We start from the raw sequence: 24,448 nt of genomic DNA, 5'->3' as shown, positions 1-24,448 counted from the left end.
CCCAAGATTACTACCAGTAATTTCTATGCTGTTTCATATTTGACTGTGTATGGGTGATATCCGTGAAAGTAAAAACAGTTATTTTCAATAACACGAGTGTAATAAATAGATTAGCTGACATCACAAACTATTTGTGCGCTTCCATGGGTAGAAGTCAGCATGTTGCTATTCTGGATGGCCAGATTACTAGCAAGATTGACAAACTGTCATGTAGAGAATCGTAAGTGGCTCATTTCAGCTTGTTCATGATACCATGTCTTGTTTTTGAGGTGGTTTGATGGATTTCATATCAATGTTAAAATTTGCTAGCTAGCTAACCAACAACTGTAAGTATGTATTTGAGACAAGTGCTCATTATGTAATTATAAACTTTTTTTGTCAACATTGGAGACTAAATATGGCTTGTCAACAATATATGCCAACCCTGTCTGTTTTGCCCCATAGTTGCACTTGCGTTGGTTGTTGCTAAACAACCAACCAATTATGAACATTACATTGAACATTAATGAGAATGGCTTGTGCACTTACACATAATTTATTAAACCTTTATAGCTCTTTTCATTAGACAGAATCTCAAAGTGCTTGTAAAGCAAAATAAATAATTTAGGTCTATCGACTACAACATTAGCTAGATCAAGTCTGTTTGAGTGGTTCTTCTACCCAGGTCACACGTGTGCACATAAACCCATGTCAAGTCCTGCCCTCCTTACCTCCTGTTTCTACCCAGTTCAACATTTTCTCATGAAGCTCAATCCCCAATTCAAACCAATTGAGAAATATCCTCTGATCTCAAACTGTGTTTTTAATACACAATGAAATTTAACAGACTGCCCTTTGCTAATTAGGAGATTCTGGTATGTTGTGGTGGACTGTCATTGAAATCACTTCACTATTTTTCTAATAATACATCAGTGATTCATATTTTCTGCAAACATTCTGAAGTAGCCTACGATAAGGGAATAAGCCATTGTTTTGTGTAGCCAGTTAGCATGAGGAAACAGTCATGTATAAAGGCTTTCACAAAAAAACGTCCCTATTAAATGTTGACTACAAAGTAGGCCTACTTGGCAAAATTATCATGATGACTTGTATCAATCTCATGGGCATTTGTTTTGCAAACTCACCCATCACCTGCACTACAGAATAGAGGTCGACCGATTATGATTTTTCAACTTCAATACCAATCATTGGAGGACCAAAAAAGCCCATACCGATTAATCGGTAAAATATATATATATATATATATATATTTAAAAATAATAATAATATTAAGTTAACAATTTTTTATTATATATGTATATATATATATATCAATTTAGCCTCAAATAAATAATGAAACATGTTCAATTTGGTTTAAATAATGCAAAAACAGTGTTGTAAAAGTGCAATATGTGCCATGTAAAAAAAAAAGCTAATGTTTGAGTTCCTTGCTCAGAACATGAGAACATATTTTTATTTTATTTTTTAATTTCACCTTTATTTAACCAGGTAGGCTAGTTGAGAACAAGTTCTCATTTGCAACTGCGACCTGGCCAAGATAAAGCATAGCAGTGTGAACAGACAACACAGAGTTACACATGGAGTAAATAATTAACAAGTCAATAACACAGTAGGAAAAAAAAGTCTATATACATTGTGTGCAAAAGGCATGAGGAGGTAGGCGAATGATTACAATTTTGCAGATTAACACTGGAGTGATAAATGATCAGATGGTCATGTACAGGTAGAGATATTGGTGTGCAAAAGAGCAGAAAAGTAAATAAATAAAAACAGTATGGGGATGAGGTAGGTAAAAATGGGTGGGCTATTTACCGATAGACTATGTACAGCTGCAGCGATCGGTTAGCTGCTCAGATAGCAGATGTTTGAAGTTGGTGAGGGAGATAAAAAGTCTCCAACTTCAGCGATTTTTGCAATTCGTTCCAGTCACAGGCAGCAGAGAACTGGAACGAAAGGCGGCCAAATTAGGTGTTGGCTTTAGGGATGATCAGTGAGATACACCTGCTGGAGCACGTGCTACGGATGGGTGTTGCCATCGTGACCAGTGAACTGAGATAAGGCGGAGCTTTACCTAGCATGGACTTGTAGATGACCTGGAGCCAGTGGTTCTGGCGACGAATATGTACCGAGGGCCAGCCGACTAGAGCATACAAGTCGCAGTGGTGGGTGGTATAAGGTGCTTTAGTGACAAAACGGATGGCACTGTGATAAACTGCATCCAGTTTGCTGAGTAGAGTGTTGGAAGCAATTTTGTAGATGACATCGCCGAAGTCGAGGATCGGTAGGATAGTCAGTTTTACTAGGGTAAGTTTGGCGGCGTGAGTGAAGGAGGCTTTGTTGCGGAATAGAAAGCCGACTCTTGATTTGATTTTCGATTGGAGATGTTTGATATGAGTCTGGAAGGAGAGTTTACAGTCTAGCCAGACACCTAGGTACTTATAGATGTCCACATATTCAAGGTATGAAATTTGGTGGTTCCTTTTAACATGAGACTTCAATATTCCAAGGTAAGAGGTTTTAGGTTGAAGTTAATATAGTATTTATAGGACTATTTCTCTCTATACCATTTGTATTTCATATACCTTTGACTATTGGATATTCTTATAGGCACTATAGTATTGCCAGTGTAACAGTATAGCTTCCGTACCTCTCCTTGCCCCTACCTGGGCTCGAACCAGGAACACATCGACAACAGCCACACTCGAAGCAGCGCTGCCCATCGCTCCACAAAAGCCGCGGCCCTTGCGGAGCAAGGGGAATAACTACTCCAAGTCTCAGTGAGTGACGTTTGAAACGCTATTAGCGCACGCCCAGCTTACTAGCCAGCCATTTCACATCGGTTACACAAGCCATTAGGCTGATAGTCTTGAAGTCATTAACAGCGCTGTGCTTGAGAAGAGCTGCTGGCAAAACGCAAATACGAGCCTTTGGTTATTAATATGGTCGAATCCGGAAACGTATCATTTAGAAAACAAAACGTTTATTTCAGTGAAATACGGAACCGTTCGGTATTTTATCTAACGGGTGGCAAGTCTAAATATTCTTGTTACATTGCACAACCTTCAATGTTATCATAATTACGTAAAATTCTGGCAAATTAGTTCGCAACGAGCCAGGCTGCCCAAACTGTTGCATATACCCTGACTCTGCGTGCAATGAACGCAAGAGAAATTAAACCAATTTAATATTGCCTGCTAACCTGGATTTCTTTTAGCTAAATATCCAGGTTTAAAAAGATATACTTCTGTGTATTGATTTTAAGAAAGGCATTGGTGTTTATGGTTAGGTACAGTCGTCCAACGATTGTGCTTTTTTTCGCAAATGCGCTTTTGTTAAATCATCCCCCAGCGTTGCATCGATTATATGCAACGCAGGACACGCTAGATAAACTAGTAATATCATCACCATTTATAGTTATAACTAGTGATTATGATTGATTGATTTTTTTTATAAGGTAAGTTTAATGCTAGCTAGCAACTTACCTTGGTTTCTTACTGCATTCGCGTAACAGGCAGGCTCCTCGTGGAGTGCAAATGAGAGGCAGGTGGTTAGTGTTGGACTAGTTAACTGTAATGTTGCAAGATTGGGTCCCCCGAGCTGACAAGGTGAAAATCTGTCGTTCTGCCCCTGAACAAGGCTGTTAACCCGCAGTCATTGAAAATAAGAATGTGTTCTTAACTGACTTGCCTAGTTAAATAAAGGCCCAAAAATACCGATTTCCGATTGTTATGAAAACTTGAAATCGGTCCTAATTAATCTGCCATTCCGATTAATCGGTCGACCTCTACTCTACTGTCACTAATCACTCGGACAATGCAAATGTATTCCAAAATCTAATCAAACACTTTGTGAGTGCCCATGAGCTCATGTTGCTCAACATTTCTATAGGCTATGCAATTGCGGGAGGACTGAGTTATGGCCCTCTAATAAAAAGAGGATCCCATCAGCTTCCATAGGCTAGGCCTACTATATTTATTTATTTCTCAACTTTCCTAATATTAACTTGTTATGGCTGCAATCCCGATATCGGGATAAGTGTCATCAACAACCGCTGAATAGCATAGCGCTACATACAGTAAATATTACTATAAATATTTATATTCATGAAATCACAAGTGCAATATAGGAAAACACAGTTTAGCCTTTTGTTAATCCACCTGTCGTGTCAGATTTTGAAATTATGCTTTACAGCGAAAGCACTCCAAACGTTTGTAAGTTTATCGATCGCACGATAAAACATTAAGTACACTTAGCATCATGTAGCTCGGTCACGATAATCAGAAAAGCAAATTAATCGTTTACCTTTTGATCTTCGGATGTTTTCACTCACGAGACTCCCAGTTACACAAAGATTGTTTTTAGACCCAAAATATCTCCGTTTGTTTGTCGCGTTATGTTCAGAAATCAAAAGGGCGGTCACTACAACGCAGATGAAAATTCCAAATAGTTTCCACAATGTCCACAGAAACATGTCAAACGTTTTTTATAATCAATCCTCAGGTTGTTTTAAAATATATAATCGATAATATATCAACCGCAAATGTCTTTCACAGTAGGAGAGGGGCAAACAATGGCTGTCCAAATTCTGTTGTACGAGCGAAACTCATATGACCACTTGACGCGAAGTTATCGTTCTCTCTCATTTTTCAAAATAAAAGCCTGAAACTATGTCTGAAGACTGTTGACACCTTGAGGAAGCGATAGGAAAAGGAATCTGGTTCATATCCAGCAAAGGGATGCTATGGAACATGGAGTTTTCAAAATAGAAGCCACTTCCTGTTTTGATTTTCCTCAGGGTTTCGCCTGCAATATCAGTTCTGTTATACTCACAGACAATATTTTGACAGTTTTGGAAACTTTAGAGTGTTTTCTATCCAATACTAATAATAATATGCATATATTAGCAACTGAGACTGAGGAGCTGTCTGTTTACAATGGGCACCTTTTCATCCAAGCTACCCAATACTGCCCCTGCAGCCATAAAAAGTTAAGCACATTGCTTATATTTACAACTGGAGTATAGCCTACCTGGCTGGCATGAAAATAAACCATGGGGCAAGCGTCCTTGATTTGTTATTTAAGTGCATAGATGACATGCATTTTTTCCTCCACTGCCCCTATTTTGATACAGGTGCAGAATAATGGTCCATTCTAAATGATGTATTATTGAGTATATGTAAAGACAAGATTATATCAAGAATATTCTGATGGGTGACAATATTAGCCTATCACTTGTGAATTATATAGTATCACTTGTAAATGATGCCCAGCATAAAGTATTTTTGAAACTCATTCGAATCATAGTCACACACCTCATGTAGCCTAGCCCATAGGCCTATATGTTTTTTTAACAAGGTTTATATCACAACTAAAGTGGCCAAATAACTTCTTAAAATTAAGTACATTATTCCGCTTTACAACTAGTGTAGAGCCTAACGTGTGTGTAAGCAGCGAGCGAGTTTCAAATTTAGGGAAGAACATTTTCACCATAAAAATACACCTTTTATAATGAAGAATGCATTACATGCATAATTGCATTTGCGGTCACTTTTGATAATGGGATTTTCCTCTAATGGAACATTCACGCTTATAGCCTACTACCATGTGCACATTCCTGCTCTTATAATGTGAAGAACTAGCCTAATAGTTTATCAAAATGTTAAGCTAAATGTTCTGATCTGTTGCATCAGCCACATTGCATTATGTTTTTTTTTTAATGCTTGTATGTATTTGGGATCTATCGCATCCCACAACTGTCCCAGACTGTTTTGGAACATTACCGCGAGGCCGACAAGTGCATATTTTTTATTTTACCTTTATTTAACTAGGCGAGTCAGTTAAGAACAAATTATTATTTTCAATGACTGCCTAGGAACAGTGGGTTAACTGCCTGTTCAGGGGCAGAACGACAGATTTGTACCTTGTCAGCTCAGGGATTTGAACTTTCAACCTTCCGGTTACTAGTCCAACGCTTTAACCACTAGGCTACCCTGTGCTGTGCAGACTGGCAGGAGTTGACCAGGCTAAGGTTAGCTGATGACCGCTAGCCGTGGATAACTGACTGTTAGCTAGTAACTAGTTAGCTGGTTAGCTTCTGTTGGAGGTTCTAAAGTATAGAAAATAGCAGATCCATACCACATTGGGTGAGGCGGGTTCCAGGAGAGTATGTTGAAAGTGAGGTTAAAATAGAAAAGAAATATCTACGGAATATATACTAAGGAAAGAAATCTATTTATACACGGACACAACAAGTCGAAGACATCTGAACTGCTACGCCATCTTGGATAGGGATGGTTATCAGTATGTATTTATTGTGCAGGCTGCTCTCCTACTTTAAATAAAATAATGGGAGGGGAAAAAATTTCCACGTTAGCTAACGCCGCCGACACGACCTTTAAACTTGCCATCGCTAACACCTTAGAGGCTGCAGCCCCATATACATAGTCTTGAAATCACTGGCCACATGGAACACTAGTCACTTTAGTAATGAGTTATACAAAATATGTAACCATCTCATATATATATATATACTGTATTCTATTTTACTGTATTTTAGTCCATGTCGCTCCGACATTGCTCATCAAAATGTTTATATATAATTCCTTTACTTTTAGATTTGTGTGTATTGTTGCGAAATTGTTAGATGTTGCTGCACTGTTGGAGCTAGAAACACAAGCATTTCCCTACACCCACAATAAAGTCTGCTAAACGTGTGTGACCAATACAATTTGATTTGAATAGCCAGTAGAAAGCAGTTCGGCAGTTACGTCAATACAGCACTGGTTGCCGCCTTATCGACTCATGCAGCCCAATCAGTCAAACAAAATCGGTCTTGAGTGGCATCAAATCTGCCCAATTAGCTTATTTGCGTTCCATACACCAACTCCTTTTGACACACCCTTTCTGCCATCGCCATATTGGGCTGGGGATACCCATACTTGACCAGGTTTGAGTCTTAAGGCTGTCATTTGTGTAATTATGATACCTCCTCCTGTGATTTATGAATCAATTAAAACTGATGTAGCTATAGTTTCAATTGACCTCTGGGGGACTGTTAGTCAACTCCACTTTAGTTGCCACTGATCTTCGGCACAGTTTTGAGGGAAAAGACATGGCCTCACTTTTTCTTATTTTTTGTTGTTGTGAGAGTACACCTGCCTGTCAAGGAGAAATTGGTGTTCCAGTTTACTGTAAAAGCAATTGTAAATTTGCTGTCTCTGCCTGGTTGGATTTCCCAACCGCATACTCATGTGGTCTAGTAGAATCAACTAAGAGCGCGTTAAATTGTGCATTAAAAAGCTGATATCACTTTTGCGGAGATTGTATTGGCGCAGTCCAAAATGCTCCCCTCTATTAAAAAGAACAATAGCCTTAACTAAAAGTTCATAGGAAATTATTTCAAATGTGTACTCCTCAAATGAACTTCTATTGTATTATTTAAAAACGTTATTCATGATATATTGTCCAAAGGAAATAGCCTACATTGTGGTCTGGTATCAACTCTAGATTTTTTTCTCTAAATATAATGAATATAAATAATTATTATTAATATATTAATAATTAATATAAATAATTTAATTCTAATTACCAAATTCATTATATCAGAAAATAAGCAAAAAGAATGTCATTCTTTCCCATCACAGTTGTGGTATTAGGCTCCACTCCCTTATCTTAGGCTGGAAGTTTGTTAGAGCCCTGTTCTTGCAGATACTGGCTCCAGGTTTTAATATACTGCATACATTTCATTCAGCAAATAATGTGTTAAAAACAGCTTGGAAATGTGACAAAGTGAAATTTAATTTCTTGTTCATTACTTGTTTTCCTATTGGACAATAGAGTGGAGCTCTGCCCTGGCAACAAATGTAGGTTATTTGCATACTGTCTTCTGATTGGGCAAGCCAGAGATAGCACACGCCAATCGCACATTCTTCCTGGTGGTAGGCTATGCTAATTAGGTACTGTTGCTGGGGTTCAGAAGGGTGGTTACTCTGTGATTCTGCTACGTTGTGTTGTCTAATGAAACATGTTGATAAATGACTACTTAATGATTTGCAGAATTCCCGTTCACTGTGGGCAGACTGAGATTTCAAAATAGAACTGAGAAGATTTGATTACAGGGCTATAGCCTTGTTTTCATTGCTTGGTTGAATCCGTCAAGTAAAACAACTGATGCAACTGGAATGTCTATTTTAGCTACTACTACTTATACACCTAATTCCATTTTAAAATAATGCAGTTAGGAATTGCCCGTTTAGAATATGTTGTGTAAATACGACCATAGATCATCTGCAAGTGGGATTTTTTGATGTGTGGATAATTTACACAAGTTGTAATTTTTGATTGCCAGATGCATGTGTACATGCCTTTTTTTTGTTTTGAATTATACATGTATTTACATGTGATCAGACATTAGATTTATACTATGTGTGAATGATTTTAGTAGACAGTTGATCGAGTGTGCTTAGTCAAAAGCACCAATATTATTTTGGAGAACGTGCCAAACCACAGAATTCTCCTAAAAGTAACCTGTGAATAAATGACCGAATTGGTTAAATATTTTTTAGGTGCCTTTTGATCATATAAAAAAAGTATTGCTGTGATTTGTGTGGAATGTATTTTTGCTTCAACTCAAGATTTTCTTTAAAGCTATGGTCCATAGTCAGTGGCGGCCATGATTTTAAAATGTTGCTAAATGCATATAGGGGAACCACTGTGAATATTGAATTGTTAGCAAGTTGTCCATCTTCTATGGGATATATTTATTTTCCTTTTAGCTAGCCTAATTAGTTATTGAAGACTAATCACTTAAGTATTTTTAGATGTTAAAGAGATTTGTAAAAAATCTATAGATCTTAAACTAACAGCCAAATAATTTGTTTAATTATTATTTTATTTTTTAACCCTTATTTTACCAAATAAGTTGACTGAGAAGACATGCCCTTTTCATTTACATCAATGACCTGGGGAATAGTTACAGGGGAGAGGGGGGGGAATGATTTGAGCCAATTGTATACTGGGGGTGATTAGGTGACCGTGACGGTATGAGGGCCCAGCATTCATCTGGCATACCATATTGTGCCAGCCCCTCCAAGTATTGTGGACCCTCTCTTGGTTGGTATCTGGAATAAATGGTCAAACATTTCACTAATTTATTATTTACATTTTTCAAAATCACTCTCAGGCTGTTGTTGATTGATCAAACAGATTTTATGTGCACATTCAGCAGTTAGTCAAAATGAGTTTGGATTACTGAAGTTTGTGATTACCTTGTGCTGTTTAGTCTACGTAATATCTATAATTTTGAGAGATTCCACTGGAAGTTTTGTAGGTATTACAGCATTTTCGTGCATTGTGCCTGTCCATGTCACACACAACGTTTAAAATTTTGGGGATATTACAAGGATGGAGCTGTGAAAAGGATTTTAACCTTAACATGACCATCTGTGCATATTAGTAGGCATGCATTCTCTTGAATACAAAAATGCTAACAATTAGCATAGATGCTAGCTGCCTGTTTTTGTAGAAAATGCCACTCTGTTGCTTTCAAACTATCAATGCGAAAAGTAATGTCTTGAACTCAACATTATTTTGTTGCTAAATGGCCAATATTGTTATTGTCCAAAAATTTGAATATACTGTTATTCAAATTTGACCCTAACATGGTCATTGATTGAAGAGTACAATTATAGAATTTGTGTGGTTGGGGTAATTTGCTGAAACGTTCACGCCAATCATTATTCTTTTGGAATAGCTTCTTGATTCAGTGAGGTGTAGTCACTAGTCAGAAAGCATATACTTGATAAAAGCATGACTGTTAAATCTGCTTTTTTAAGCGTTGCTTCAGTCTAGAGTTTTTTTTGCAGTGCTTTAATTTCCTTCACTACAGCAATGGGGAAACTGAATAGTAATTGCAGCAGCAGGGATTAGACAAATATAATCCAGATTGATGCGTTGAAAGATGATGTTACCCAGGGATTTAAGGGAATATAGCATTGTGTTCGCTTGTCTCGCTCTCTCGACTATGCTCCCAGAGCAGTATTTGGGAATGAGTTGTGTGTGTGATGACGCAGTGGTTTCTCAGTGTGAGGTGGTGGAATGGTAGGTAAAAGGTAGGTAGGGAGGCAGGCCTGACTTTGCCTGATGCTCCCATCATGATGCTGAGTCACTAGCCAGCAGACGACCCAGACTGAGAGGGTACACTCAATGAGAGCCCCCACAACCCCCCTCTCGTCTTTTGATTTCACCAAGCATGATCAAAGATACCTCCGCCCCTTCAGTTACCCTGACAAAAAATGAGCTTCATGCACAGAACTCGCTACATGTGCCTTATAATGTTTTATTTTGCGGTGTAACTGACTGCTGATCATTCCATTTACTTTTACTGGCAAATCTCGCCAGCTAATTGAGAGACCATCCGGAATGTTATCAAGAGCATCCGTGTGACGAAAGCATGACTGTGTGGGCTGTGTCCTCTGTGTTTGTACTGTTTGGGATGAAACCTGATCTGAGGGTGAGCAGACTCTGAGTCGCGCTGCGCTGTATAGGACACTTTAGACGCTGACAGGTGCTGCTGCTTTTTTGTGATCTGATTTCACCCAGCATGCCACTGGCCAAGGAGCAACTCTCTGTGCAAAAGGACAAAGAACGTCACAGTTCATCTTTACAAAGCAACTAGGGGCCATTGATTGTGATTTGTAGTTTGTGTGGTGTCTGGGTATGCTAGGATTTCATTTCAAAAGCTATTTTGGATTATAAACTGGGTTGTTTGCATCCTGGATGCTAATTGGTTGATAGCGGGGAGGTATAGCACCACAATCCTCACATTTTCCAGTAAATGCCTGTTAACAGTTCTATTAGATTGATCAATATCCCACAGCCCAGCCAGTCATTTCCCCATGCTACTAGGCTAGTATTTGGTTTGCCAGTTGGAGCTGGTGCATTGAAAGGATCTCTCACCCAGTCATATTTGGAACTGTTTTCAGGGAAGTACTTTTTAAAGAATCCCACCAGTGATGAAATATGCTCCTTAATATATGGAATCACTGAGGTGGCATCATAGTCAGTAGTGTCAACAAATTCATGCAGGTTCTCCTTCATCAAGTCGCCTGCCCCACATCGCAAGCTTTCGAGTGAAAGAGCTGATGTTGTCTGTGACCCGAGGGAGGTGTTTATCTTTCCCTTGAAGCTGTAGATTTAGTTAATTTAGCTTTCCAAATATGTCACTCAGGTAGGCCAGTTTTGCCAGGAAGTTCTCATCACTAAAATTTTCTGCGAGGTCATACTTGTGCTCCTGCTCCGAAAACATTCTTATCTGCTCTCTGAGCTCAAACTCGGGACAAGACTTATCCTCGTGACAGCCACCTTGCTTCACTGTGACACAGCACAGCTTGATGTTCAGCTCCCATCTCCTCACAGATAGCAGAGAAGACTTATTTTTAGTGGTCTGGTCTTTATAAAATTGACTACACCTACAATGTCAGTAATAACTTCACTTAATTCAGAGGAAAGGTGCCTTGATGCCAGTGCTTCTCTGTGTATAACACAGTGTGTCCACTCAGCATTAGGTGAGGCCTTCTTGATGAGTGCCCGAAGTCCTTTTCTCATCCCTGCCATGGTCTGTGCACCATCACTGCAAACACCAATGCAGTTCTCCCACTAGCCCATTCTCAGTCAGGAAGCAGTCCAGCATTTTGAATAGCTCTTCAGCTGTGGCTCTGTCTCTGACATATTTACAAATAAGTAGATCCTCACACAGGGAGTTTGTCATGTCAAAACGTACATAAGCGATAAACAAAGTGTTTGTTGCTCTCAGTTGCTTCATTGAACTGTAAGGCAAAATGTTTGTCTTTGAGTTTATCTACCAGCTGTTCTTTTAGATCGTTAGCAATGTCATTTATACGTCTGGAGACAGTGTCATTGGACAGAGGGATAGTTTTTATTTTTGCAGCACTTGCGTCATACAGCATGACAGAGACCATGTCTAATGCTGCAGGCAGTATCAGCTCCTCTGCTATAGAGTGTTTTTTTTGCACTGAGCAATTTGGTACGCCACCTTATATGATGCTAACAGTGCTCACTGGTTTACTGAAGTAGCATTCACAAAGCGGAACGATTGTTGGCAATATTCGGGCACGTTTTCGGCGAAAAAACTCAAGCGGCTTATCAGCGTGATTGGGGTGTAATGTCTAAGTGACGCCTTAATTTATTTGGCTTTATGCTGTACGCTGCCAATATTTTTAGACACCAGTAAACATACCGGTCTTTCCTCGTCTCCCACCGTAGTCACCGTGAAGCCAAGCGCTACATACGCTTTGTCATATTTCCTCATCTTACCTTTCGGGAGACTTACGTTTGTCTCATTATCTCCGTCTCTCACCGCCGTTCTTTTCATCCCTGTTAAATATTTTTCCATGGTGTCTCTTACGGGTTTGTTATCTGCACTTCATATCTCCTGCTGTGTGCTCTTGTTCGGTGCAAAAAAAACCTACTCCCTGCGGCAAAAAAAAAGCATGTTCCCCGGGGTCACAACGCGCCCCCCTGGCATCGCTCCGAGCCCCCCCCCCCACACTATTTGAGAAGGACTGCTTAGCGGATGAAGATGATCTCATAGAACAAAACTTAAGATCTCCTAAGCCTGTGTTTACCAGACTTACACAGACCGTATTTTCAGCATTTATGCCCACAAAAAGACTCCATTACTATTGCTCTCTATAAAATGTGGTTTTAGGTGTGAAGTTATATGGCTACAATTTGATTGTTTTAAGTGTGATTTTATTACTGCTTACTAAAAAAGCTATTGCTTACCTTTCAAATTTCTAAATAGATACTTTATTTGTTTGGCCCGCGGCCCCAAACTCCGATTTATATCTTGGCCCACCAAGCCCAGAAGTGCATATGAACGTGACGAGACTGACAGCGTCTCTGAGCCAAGCAAATTCATTTATCAAGATCCTTATCATGTGTATATATCCAAAGAAATGGCAGTATAAACAAAGGTAAAACAAATGAAAGTGCACAGTTTGCTGTCATTTTAGCTGCTTGATGTGATTGTGTTCACTTTAGTTGGCTTGCTAGCAAAGGATAAGTACACGAAATATACAAAAGAATGTGGACACCCCTTCAAATTTGTGGATTCGGCTATTTAAGCCACACCGTGGCACCGTCATAGGATGCCACATTTCCAACAAGTCAGTTTGTCAAATTTCTGCCCTTCTAGAGCTGCCTCGGTCAACTGTAACTGCTGTTATTGTGAAGTGGATATGTCTAGGAGCAACAACGGCTCAGCCGCGAAGTGGTAGGCCACACAAGCTTACAGAATGATACCCTGAATCGCCTGGCGTGTAAAATTGTCTGTCCTCAGTTGCAACACTCACTACTGAGTTCCAAACTGCCTCTGGAAGCAACGTCAGCCCAAGAACTGTTCGTTGTGAGCTTCATGAAATGGGTTTCCATTGATGAACAGCCACACAGAAGCATAAGATCACCACGCGCAATGCCAAGCATCAGCTGGAGTGACGTAAAGCTCAACGCCATTGGACTCTGGAGCAGTGGAAACGTTTTCTCCCTGGAGTGATGAATCACGCTTCACCATCTGGCAGTCCGATGGACCAATCTGGGTTTGGTGGATGCCAGGAGAACGCTACCTGCCCCAATACATAGTGCCAACTGTAAAGTTTAGTGGAGGAGGAATAATGGCCTGGGGTTGTTTTTCATGCTTCGGGCTAGGCCCTTAGTTCCAGTGAAGGGAAATCAACGCTATAGCACACAATGACATTCTACACAATTCTGCTCTTCCAAAGTTGTGGTAACAGTTTGGGGAAGGCCCTTTCCTGTTTCCGCATGACAATGTCCCCATGCACAAAGCGAGGTCCATACAGAAATGGTTTGTTGATATCGGTGTGGAATAACTTGACTAGCCTTCACAGAGCCATGACCTAAACTACATCAAACACCTTTGGGATAAATTGCCCAACATCGGTGCCTGACCTCACTAATCTTGTTCTTGTGTCTGAATGGAAGCAAGTCCCTGCAGCAATGTTCTAACATCTAGTGGAAAGCCTTCCCAGAGGAGTGGAGGCTGTTATTGTAGCAATGGTGGGACCAACTCCATATTAATGCCCATGATTTTGGAATGAGTTGCTCGACGAGCAGGTGTCTACATACTTTTGGTCATGTTGTGTAGCTAGCCTGCATAGCTACATGCCAATGATTTTAGCATGGCAACCATTGCAAATAGAATGACCGACCAGCCCGTTTTGATAGCAACTTCAGAATCTCAGAACTAACAACTGGCTTTTGCCCGCGCTATATTATATGGTGGTAGAATACAATTCATTTACTCAATATAATAACATTTGTAATATGTTGGCAAGCGTTTTATAGAAGCAATAAGGCCCTCAAACAGCCCATAGTTATTCACACAATAATTCCTGGGTTCTCATTTGTTATTGCTGAGCACACCACTTTAGAATATTCCCTGGAATATTAAGTTTCCTTCATAGGTCTCATAGGCCATGAGACCAGCCAGGGGTCATGGTTTTGTAGAAGGCCCAAAATGTGTCCTCATTCATTCAAAGTTCATTGACATTTTTAAATGCAATGGTCAGCTAGCTATTTGGGACTGAATTTGTACTTTTCCCCCCTGGAGCACTTTTCGATCTGCTTTTCTTTAATCAGCTTCTGTAGTTGAGTTACTTTAAGGCCTACTGTATGTCATAGTGCTAAAGAAGTGTTTGTTATAAACAAGTCTATTTGAATCATTTGGGGAAAATCTAACATTTGAGTTACACTGCACATTTCTGTGAGAATATGATGGTGTAGAGAAGGCTATTTGAGGGGGTAAATAACTTTTTCAACTGATTTTCATGTCTCAGTTTATTACACGGCATGCTTTCCTTTGACATCGTTGTGCTTTTATTCTGCCCAATTAATAATGTTGAAGCTATTGCTTTGGGCTTTTGTAATAGTTTCCCTAATCAATTATTAACTTCAAATCTGGTGCCATGCTTTTTTAGTTTTGGCCATCATGCAGGGATGTGATGAAATATTCTAGTCGTGTACAGACATCAAATCTCTCTGCCATTGTCCTTTTTGTAGCTTTTTTTTTCTTGTCGGAAAGGTCATTGGTGCTTGTTTTTGTGTATACATTTTGGGTCATGTGTAGGATGCAGTCTTCCAAAATTGCTACAGCTAAATGGGAAGTGATTGATGGTATATGGAATAATCACTGATGCAATCCTTAATTTAAGACTTGCTCTGATATACAAACGCAGTGATTTATTCAAACCACAATTACATCATTTAAGTTGTATCATTTATGTTAAGGAACACAGTAGCAAGGGTTCACACTGAGAACTGAGAATGGGGCCTTGTGACAACCTATTGAATGTGTGTCGATCAGAAGCTAACATGTCCCTCTCTTTCAGGAGAAGAGACTTCAGCATGCAAACCTTCATCTGTCCAGCTTGCTCCCTTGTTTTCGTTCCACGCTTCTGGGCTTCTGATGGCTGCTCCCATTCCCCATTTGCACCAGCAGTACAGTGAGCAGCACCAACAGACTACTGACCCGTCTGTGCCGGCTCTGCCCCACAGCGAGCAGGCGCAGCAGTCTATTGCCTGCCAGGTACGCTAGGTACAGCTACACACACCATATACAGTACACTCATACATGCATTGATACAAATACACACACAAAACCTTACGCATACACCAAAGCACACTCGCACACAAAGTGGTGCTAACCCCAAGCACTGCTTGCTGTCCGCCTTTCCTAGTAAAAGGCACTTAAAAATATATCCTGACCCGCCGTGAACACGGCTCATTCTTACTGTACAGGCAACATTATGGCCTGCGTGTCCAGGACAGTGGACTAATAATAAACAGGGTGATTTCTCACTTGATTTTATTACTGACGACAGTCATGGCTATTACCAAAATAATCTGCAGGGTGCTGTCAACCACGCCCATGACTTTAGTGGCTTCTGCCCATGTGTGTTTTTCTGATATCAGGCCCTCCTCATCAAATTTTCCTTTATTTAAGCAGAGTCAGTGCCGTAATACCTGAATACGGAATATAAATGTATATGAACACAGTGTACAAAACATTAAGAACACCTGCTCTTTCCATTACCAAGACTGACCAGGTGAAAGTTTTGATCCATTATTGTCACTTCAATCAGTGTAGATGAAGGGGAGGAGACAAGTTAAAGAAGGAATTGTAAGCCTTGAGACAACCTGTAGCCTGTTTCGTTGTTGGTAATCAGTCCTACCACTGTTGAGTTGGAGACGTGCGTGGCCACAAAGTCATGGGCGTACAGGAGGGGGCTAAGCAGGCACAGATGTTGGGCCACCCCCCTGTTGAGGATCAGTGTAGCGCAAGTGTTGTAGCTTAACTTCACCACCAGGGGTCGGCCCGTCAGGAAATCCAGGACCCAGTTGCAAAGGGCGGGGTTCAGACCCAAGTTTATTGATGAGCTTGGCGGGCACTATGGTGTTGAAGGCTGAGCAGCATTCTTACATAGGTATTCCTCTTGTCCAGACGGGATAGGGCAGTGTGTAGTGCAATGGAGATTGCGTAATCTGTGGATCTGTTAGGGCGTTATGCAAATTGTAGTGGGTCTAGGGTTTCTGGTACGATAGAGGTGATATGATTCTTAACTAGCCTCTCAAATCACTTCATGATGACAGAAGTGAGTGCTACAGGGCCATTTTTCCCCTTCTCTTTAACAGAAGACCGTACCTGCTTCTAAACTACCTCATCAACATTATTTTTGAAAGATGGCTTTTTGTCAATCCAGATGACCAAATATTTATAAGTGGCGACACAACAATAAGGGCACCATCCAAAGTACGTATGAGTCAGATACGTTTTTACCTGATTTGGAAAAATAACCTATACTTGGTTTTACCTGCATTATGTACCAATTTCAGTTCAAGAAAGGCTTTCTGCAGGGAAATGCAGAGCCTGGTCAGCTGTGGGGGTAATGGCATACACCACAGTCATCTGCATACAAGTGCATTTCATTTTTTATAAACCAATTTTGTTCATGTAAATAGTAAAACGAACCAAACCAATAATCGATCCCTGTGGGACACTGTTCTGTCCTTTTAAATAATGTCATGCATAGCAACATTTGCCACATAAACAACATGCAGGTGAGTGTGTGTTTCTGAAACGGTGATGTTCTCTGTGTTTGGTGCGTCTGTGTTTTAAGGTGACCCCTGATGTTGTCATGTTACAGAGGCGCATGCCACAGTGCTTTCGCGACCCGTCCTCGTCTCCCCTGAGGAAGCTCTCTATTGACCTGATCAAAACCTACAAATGCATCAATGAGGTAAGTTCCACCACTCTCCCTCCGCCACACACTACACCTGTACCTGGAACTCTGGTCGCTCAAGGCCAGGGCTCGCACAAAACATACACGGAAGGATTAATCACTACTCAAATTCAGATTTTTGTAAATAACACATCTGTTAAGCCTGAATAAGATACAATCAGGCCTGCACTGATCACTTGAAGATTTGAATTGAATAGTGACAACATCCCATGCAATCTCAGCTTGTACTGAATAGTGGTGGTTATGGCCTACCTTTTAGCAACTACCTCCCGGAATCCGATGGGAGGTGGGTAATCTAGTAACATGGGTAATCTAATAACAACACCATTTTGTTGGCAGGTATACTATGCAAAAAAGAAGCGGAGACACCAACAGGGCCAGGGCGACGACTCTAGTCACAAGAAAGAGAGGAAGGTCTTCAACGACGGCTATGATGACGACAACTACGACTACATCGTCAAAAACGGGGAGAAATGGATGGACCGCTACGAGATCGACTCCTTGATAGGGAAAGGCTCGTTTGGACAAGTGAGTCACATGACATACATGTATTGTCAACCACCAGGGGAGAAGTTAGCTTTTTGCAGAAACTCATCTGGTATTGTTTCAACCACCACCAGGACTTTAAAGGGCTAGACATGGTCCTTAAAACTGACCTGACATGTATGTTTTCAAAAATGATACATGAGCATTTAACCAGAGGCTCACACATTGTGGCGGAATCGCTGATAGGACTGTGAAGATCTTGGAATTTGAGGTTATGGTAATTGGCCAGGCCAATGTACATTGTCACCGACATAACTGTTCTGGGGGTTAAGTCACAATTCTGTTTGTACACTTATTTACATGGACATGCTTCTTAATGAAACCTATTTGAAACAAGCCATTACACTTTTATATTATCACGCCACTTTCATTATTATTATTCAGGTTATTACTAATACATATTAATAAAATAAATGTAAGTGCCAGGTTAAAGAAAATCTGTCACATGTCCATGTTGACACATTAATGGAGTCAAAATAAAAATGTATGCCTACCTTGTTCTTGTCTGTTGGCTTTTCTGCATATAAAAACAATTAAATACAGACCCTATTCTGATGCACAAAACTATTCAAACAAAGTCCGATGGGGTTTCTCCCACTTTCCCCAAAATATTCACATACTGCCACAAACCCTGCTGCTGTGGTCATTCGATGGCATTGGCATATGTTCTTCAAAGAAAGGAAGCCGTAATGAGAAGTAATGTAGCCTAAGTAACTGACAATAAGCCTTTTACAAGCGTTTGATTCTTATTAAAGAGACAGGCTACTTTAAAAAACTTTCTGCATGAACATATGCATATAGAGAATCAGCATACTCACTCACCAAGTAAAAGCACCTGTCAGTCAAAGCCAGCAGCGTATGTCAGACAAGCAAATATCCTTTCCTTAAAACTTATTTTAAAAAACCAACTAGGCCTATCTTGGGCTTTCTGAAAGTAGGCTATAAGCTAAGGAATTGAGAAGTGAAGTATGAATGGGACAGACGTGTGTGCGTGTGCCTGGAAGAGTGAGTGTGTGGGAGCGCAGAAGTGTGTGCTGTACACGCAGGAGAGCAGAGAGCTAGTGAGTAGAGAGCACGCGCAGTAGTGTGTGTGTGTGTGTGACTGAAGAGGCTGTAATAAATCAGAGCCCCCCCCTGTGCATGTGTTCCTGCCTGGCTCATTGTTTTTACATGGTTTGTGTTTGGCCTTGCCTCTCTCCAGGTTGTAAAGGCATATGACCGTGCAGAGCAGGAGTGGGTGGCAATTAAGATCATCAAGAACAAGAAGGCTTTTCTTAATCAAGCCCAGATTGAAGTGCGGCTCCTCGAGCTCATGAACAAACATGACACGGAGATGAAGTACTACATAGGTACAGCCAGATTCTCCTTTTTCCCTATACACGTCTCTCACTTATATATATATATATCCCGTTCAAAGTTTGGGGTCACTTAGAAATGTTCTTGTTTTTGAAAGAAAAGCAACAAAAAAATGTGTCCATTTTAAAATAACATCAAATTGATCAGAAATACATTGTTCATTTTGTAAATGACTATTGTAGCTGGAAACGGCAGATTGTACGCCTTTGTAGATATTCCATAAACAGAGGCCCATTATCAGCAAAAGTCACTCCTGTTTTCCAATTGACACGTTGTTAGCTAATCCAAGTTTATCATTTTAAAAGGCTAATTGATCGTTAGAAAACCCTTATCTAATTATATTAGCGCAGCTGAAAACTGTTGTTCTGGTTAAAGAAGCAATAAAACTGGCCTTCTTTAGACTAGTTGAGTATCTGGGACATCAGCATTTGTGGGTTAAATTACAGGCTCAAAATGGCCAGAAACAAAGACCTTTCTTCTAGAACTCGTTAGTCTATTCTTGTTCTGTTTAATGAAGCCTATTCCATGCGAGAAATTGCCAAGAGTTTTCTACCTGGTTTTCTAATGATCAATTAGCCTTTTAAAATGATAAACTTGGATTAGCTAACACACCGTGCCATTAGAACACAGGAGTGAAGGTTGCTGATAATAGGCCTCTGTACGCCTCTGTATTTTGTTATTGACGTACATACATACATGCATGCATACAGTGGGGCAAAAAAGTATTTAGTCAGCCACCAATTGTGCAAGTCCTCCCACTTAAAAAGATGAGAGGCCTGTAATTTTCATCATAGGTACACTTCAACTATGACAGACAAAATGAGAAGGAAAAAAATCCAGAAAATCACATTGTAGGATTTTTTAATGAATTTATTTGCAAATGATGGTGGAAAATAAGTACCTACCTCCATACCTACATACATGCATACATACATACATACATTTGACCTCTGTTCAACTTTGTGATGGAGTCTTTACTATAGTAATACCAAAAAGACCCCAAAACATCTTGATGGAAGTGTGCCATCTACCTGCTAGCTACACAGGACTGCCCCGATGTGTCTAAGTTGGTAGAGCATGGCTTGCAGTGCCAGGGTTCTGGGTTCGATTCCCACGGGGGACCAGTACGAAAAAAGTATTAACATGTGTAAGTCGCTCTGGATAAGCGTCTGCTAAATGACTAATATGTAAATGTTTTGGAGAACCTTAATTGAAAAGGCTTTTTACTCCAGGATGAGGCTTAATCTGTCCAGGAAACCAGTCCATTAACATGCGCAAGTCAATAATCAGTATCCAATATGTTAACATCACTAGTGTATCAACCGAACTCAAAACAAATGCTCATTAGTCTTTTTTTGTCCCCTCTTCTCTCTCTCCAGTTCACCTAAAGCGCCACTTCATGTTCCGGAGCCACCTGTGCTTGGTGTTTGAGATGCTCTCCTACAACCTGTACGACCTGCTGCGGAACACCAACTTCCGTGGCATCTCACTCAACCTCACACGCAAGTTTGCCCAGCAAATGTGCACAGCACTGTTATTCCTGGCCACGCCTGAGCTCAGCATCATCCACTGTGACCTGAAGCCCGAGAACATCCTGTTGTGCAACCCCAAGAGGAGCGCCATCAAGATCGTGGATTTTGGCAGCTCCTGCCAGCTGGGACAGAGGGTAGGGCTGGGAATTGCCAGGGATCTCACAATACTTAGGTGCCGATACGATATGTATTGCATTTCTCATTATTCTATAGGTATTGCGATATGATGTTCCAAAAGTATTCAGACCGCTTCACTTTAATGGATTTTTTTTTTTTTTACACAATACCCCATATTGACAAAGCAGGCAGTTTAAAAAAAACACGTTTACACTTTCATAAAAAATAAGCTGATATCACATTTACTAAATTATTCAAACCCTTTACTCAGTACTTTGAAGCACCTTTGGCAGCAAATTACATTCTCGAGTCTTCTTGCATGTGACGCTACATGCTTGGCACACCTGTATTTGGGGAGTTTCTCCCATTCGTCTCTGCAGGTCCTTTCAAGCTCTGTCAGGTTGGATGGGGAGCGTCGCTGCACAGTTATTTACAGACCTCTCCAGAGATGTTCAAGTCCAGGCTCTGAGTGGGCCACTCAAGGTCATTGAGACTTGTTCCGAAGCCACTCTTGGGTTGTCTTGGCCTTCGCCCCAGTCTGAGGTCCTGAGTGTCTGGAGCAGGTTTTCATCAAGGATCTCTCTACTTTGCTCCGTTTATCTTTCCCTCGATCCTAACTAGTCTCCCTGCCCCTGAACATCCCCACAGCATGATGCTGCCACTACCATGCTTCACCATATGGATGGTGCCAGGTTTCCTCCAGTTGTGATGCTTGGCATTCAGGCCAAAGAGTTTCATCTTGGTTTCATCAGACTAGAGAATCTTGTTTCCTTTCGGTGCCTTTTGGCAAACTCCAATCGGGCTGTCATGTGCATTTTACTGAGGAGTGGCTTCTGTCTGGCCACTTTACTATAAAGGCCTGATTGGTGGAGTGCTTCAGAGATGGTTGTCTTTCTGGAAGGTTCTCCCATCTCCACAGAGGAACTCTGGAGTTCTGACAGAGTGACCATCAGGTTTTTGGTCAGCTCCCTGACCAATCCCCTTCTCCAAAGATTGCTCAGTTTGGCCGGGCGACCAGCTCTAGAAAGAGTCTTGGTGGTTCCAAACTTCTTCCATTTAAGAATGATGGAGGCCATTGTGTTCTTGGTGACCCTCAATGCTGCAGAAATGCTTTGGTACCTTTCCCCAGATCTGTCCCTGGACACAATTCTGCCACGGACCTCTAAGGGCAATGCCTTTGACCTCATGGCTTGGTTTTTGCTCTGACATGCACTGTCAACTGTGGGACCTTTTTATATAGACAGGTCTGTGCCTTTCCAAATCATGTCCAGTCAATTGAATTACTAAAGGTGGACTCCAATCAAGTTGTAGAAACATCTCAAGGATGATCAATGGAAACGGGATGCACCTGAGCTCAATTTCCAGTCTCATAGCAAAGGGTCTAAATGCTTATGTAAATAAGGTATTTCTGTCATTGTGGGGTATTGTGTGTAGATTGATGTGGATTTTTTAAATGTAATACATTTTAGAACAAGGCTGTAACGTAACAGAATGTGGGGAAAAATCAAGGGGTCTAAGTACTTTTCGAAGGCACTGTGTTTGCGGCAGAGAGACGAGGGAGAGCATGAGAATATTTTATCAGTTAAAATAAAATCTCACTACTATAAAAATATGGTTTACAAGATATAGGATGAAAAATACTGGTGTTTTTGATAGGCAGCGAAAGCTACGGAGCAAAAAAATAGTTGGAATCTTGTACTCAAAGTATCGATTATAATTTGTAACTGTATCGATTTTCCCCCCACCACTAACAGAGGCTAGGTGAATGATGTGACGCTGATGATGTTTTTCCTAGAGGTTAATATGGTCAATTTTATGCTACATAAGTCTTACACCAAAACTGAGAATCTGATATTTTTGTGACCCACTATGGATTCTCTATTTAATGGATTGATTAATTATTGGATAGATGGATTGGTAGAGTATGATGTGGAAAGATACGAAACAAAAACATTTTGGAAAGGGTTGCATGGCTAGAAAAGGGTAACAAAAATGCCATGTCCTAATAGCTGTGACCCCTTTCTGTCCACTCAGATCTACCAGTACATCCAGAGTCGCTTCTACCGCTCCCCAGAGGTGCTGCTGGGCATGCCTTATGACTTGGCCATCGACATGTGGTCCCTGGGCTGCATTCTGGTGGAGATGCACACCGGTGAGCCCCTCTTCAGTGGGGCCAATGAGGTAGGACTCATGGAATGAAAAGATGTAGTCTTTATTTAGGATGATATAACTTGTCAGATAATGCTTACCTGTGATGCTTCATTGTGCTCATGTGAGAAAGATATTCAGTTTTTGTCTTCATCAAGATGAGTGTAGGGAGTGAGAACCTAATAAAGACCAACAGAGGGAGCTGTGGTGCTTTGAACGTTTCACTAGGAGTTTAGTTGTTGTATTGTAGATAAGAGGCATGTGTCGCATGCCTCTTAAACTCAGTCCTTTTTCCTATACTGAGGTGCAGGCAATTTTATACGCAGTTAGTGCCAAATAGGGTAAGACATTCTTAATTGTGGTCTTCTGATTTTTCAGATTGATCAAATTAACAAAATAGTGGAAGTTCTGGGTGTCCCTCCAAATTACATATTGGACCAGGCGCCCAAGGCCAGGAAGTTCTTTGAGAAGATATCGGACAGCACGTGGGGTGCAAAGAAGACCAAAGATGGCAAAAGGGTGAGTTCAACAAATCACCCTGTCAATTATGTTATTGTGATGTCATAAATTTCCTTTGCAATAGTGAGTGTGTATATCCTCAAAGTCTCTGTTCTGTGTGTGCGCAGTATAAGCCGCCGGGCATGCGGAAGCTGCACAGCATCCTGGGTGTGGAGTCGGGGGGTCCTGGGGGGCGGCGGGCGGGTGAGTCTGGCCACGCTGTCGCTGACTATTTGAAGTTCAAGGATTTGATCCTTCGGATGCTGGACTATGACCCCAAGAGCCGCATCCAGCCCTACTACGCCCTGCAGCACAGCTTCTTCAAGAAGACTGCGGATGAGGGGACCAACACGAGCAGCAGCGTGTCCACCAGCCCTGCACTGGAGCAGTCCCAGTCCTCTGGAACCACCTCCAGCACCTCCTCCAGCTCAGGTAGAGAGAGCAATGCAGCCGCAAAGCTGCATGGAGAACTGGGGGTACACTTTGAATCATTAGCGTGACCTTAGACCCATGTCTCTCAGTCCAATCCTGGGGAACCCCTGGGGTGTTCACTTTGTTTGCTCTAGCCTCGCACACTGTGGGATTCCCAAGGAATACATTTTTTCAGTACCGGATTAGACATGAGGAAATTAGTGCAGGTAGTGCAGAGCCTTAAGGGAGATTGGAACTGTCTCAAATGTTCAACATAAATTTAATGTCAATTGATTTCTGTTTGTGTTTCTGCTCTGCAGGAGGGTCGTCTGGCACGAGCACCAGTGGGCGGGCACGCTCGGACCCAACACATCAGCACCGGCACAGCGGAGGTCACTTCAGTGCCGTGCAGGCCATGGACTGCGAAAATCTCTACCCACAGGCAAGTCTCACACACACACTATTGCTCCTGGCCAAGTGACCCCCACTAGATTGTCACGTAGT

The 24,448-nt window shown here is 41.1% G+C and overlaps 1 protein-coding gene across 5 annotated transcripts in view; it reads left to right on the top strand.

Annotated features, from left to right (window-relative positions):
* The window catches only part of dyrk1aa (dual-specificity tyrosine-(Y)-phosphorylation regulated kinase 1A, a), a 38,773-nt gene that overhangs the window by 10,430 nt on the left and 3,895 nt on the right, over positions 1 to 24,448 (top strand). For 2 of the 5 annotated variants that reach the window (XM_024393860.2, XM_024393859.2), the window contains exons 2-10: positions 15,426 to 15,622; positions 17,214 to 17,333; positions 17,676 to 17,864; positions 19,084 to 19,231; positions 20,618 to 20,904; positions 22,922 to 23,068; positions 23,414 to 23,554; positions 23,662 to 23,965; positions 24,265 to 24,386. In XM_024393860.2, coding sequence (XP_024249628.1) covers positions 15,503 to 15,622; positions 17,214 to 17,333; positions 17,676 to 17,864; positions 19,084 to 19,231; positions 20,618 to 20,904; positions 22,922 to 23,068; positions 23,414 to 23,554; positions 23,662 to 23,965; positions 24,265 to 24,386 — 1,578 coding nt within the window. In that variant the 5' untranslated portion in view covers positions 15,426 to 15,502. Of the gene's footprint in view, positions 1 to 15,425; positions 15,632 to 17,213; positions 17,334 to 17,675; positions 17,865 to 19,083; positions 19,232 to 20,617; positions 20,905 to 22,921; positions 23,069 to 23,413; positions 23,555 to 23,661; positions 23,966 to 24,264; positions 24,387 to 24,448 lie in introns of those variants that run through there. The other 3 variants (XM_042309171.1, XM_024393863.2, XM_024393862.2) reach the window with 3 other exon arrangements.

This window comes from Oncorhynchus tshawytscha, linkage group LG30 (genome assembly GCF_018296145.1).
Source record: "Oncorhynchus tshawytscha isolate Ot180627B linkage group LG30, Otsh_v2.0, whole genome shotgun sequence".
Classification (NCBI taxonomy): Eukaryota; Metazoa; Chordata; class Actinopteri; order Salmoniformes; family Salmonidae; genus Oncorhynchus; species Oncorhynchus tshawytscha.
This window is presented reverse-complemented; position numbering and strand designations above follow the sequence as displayed.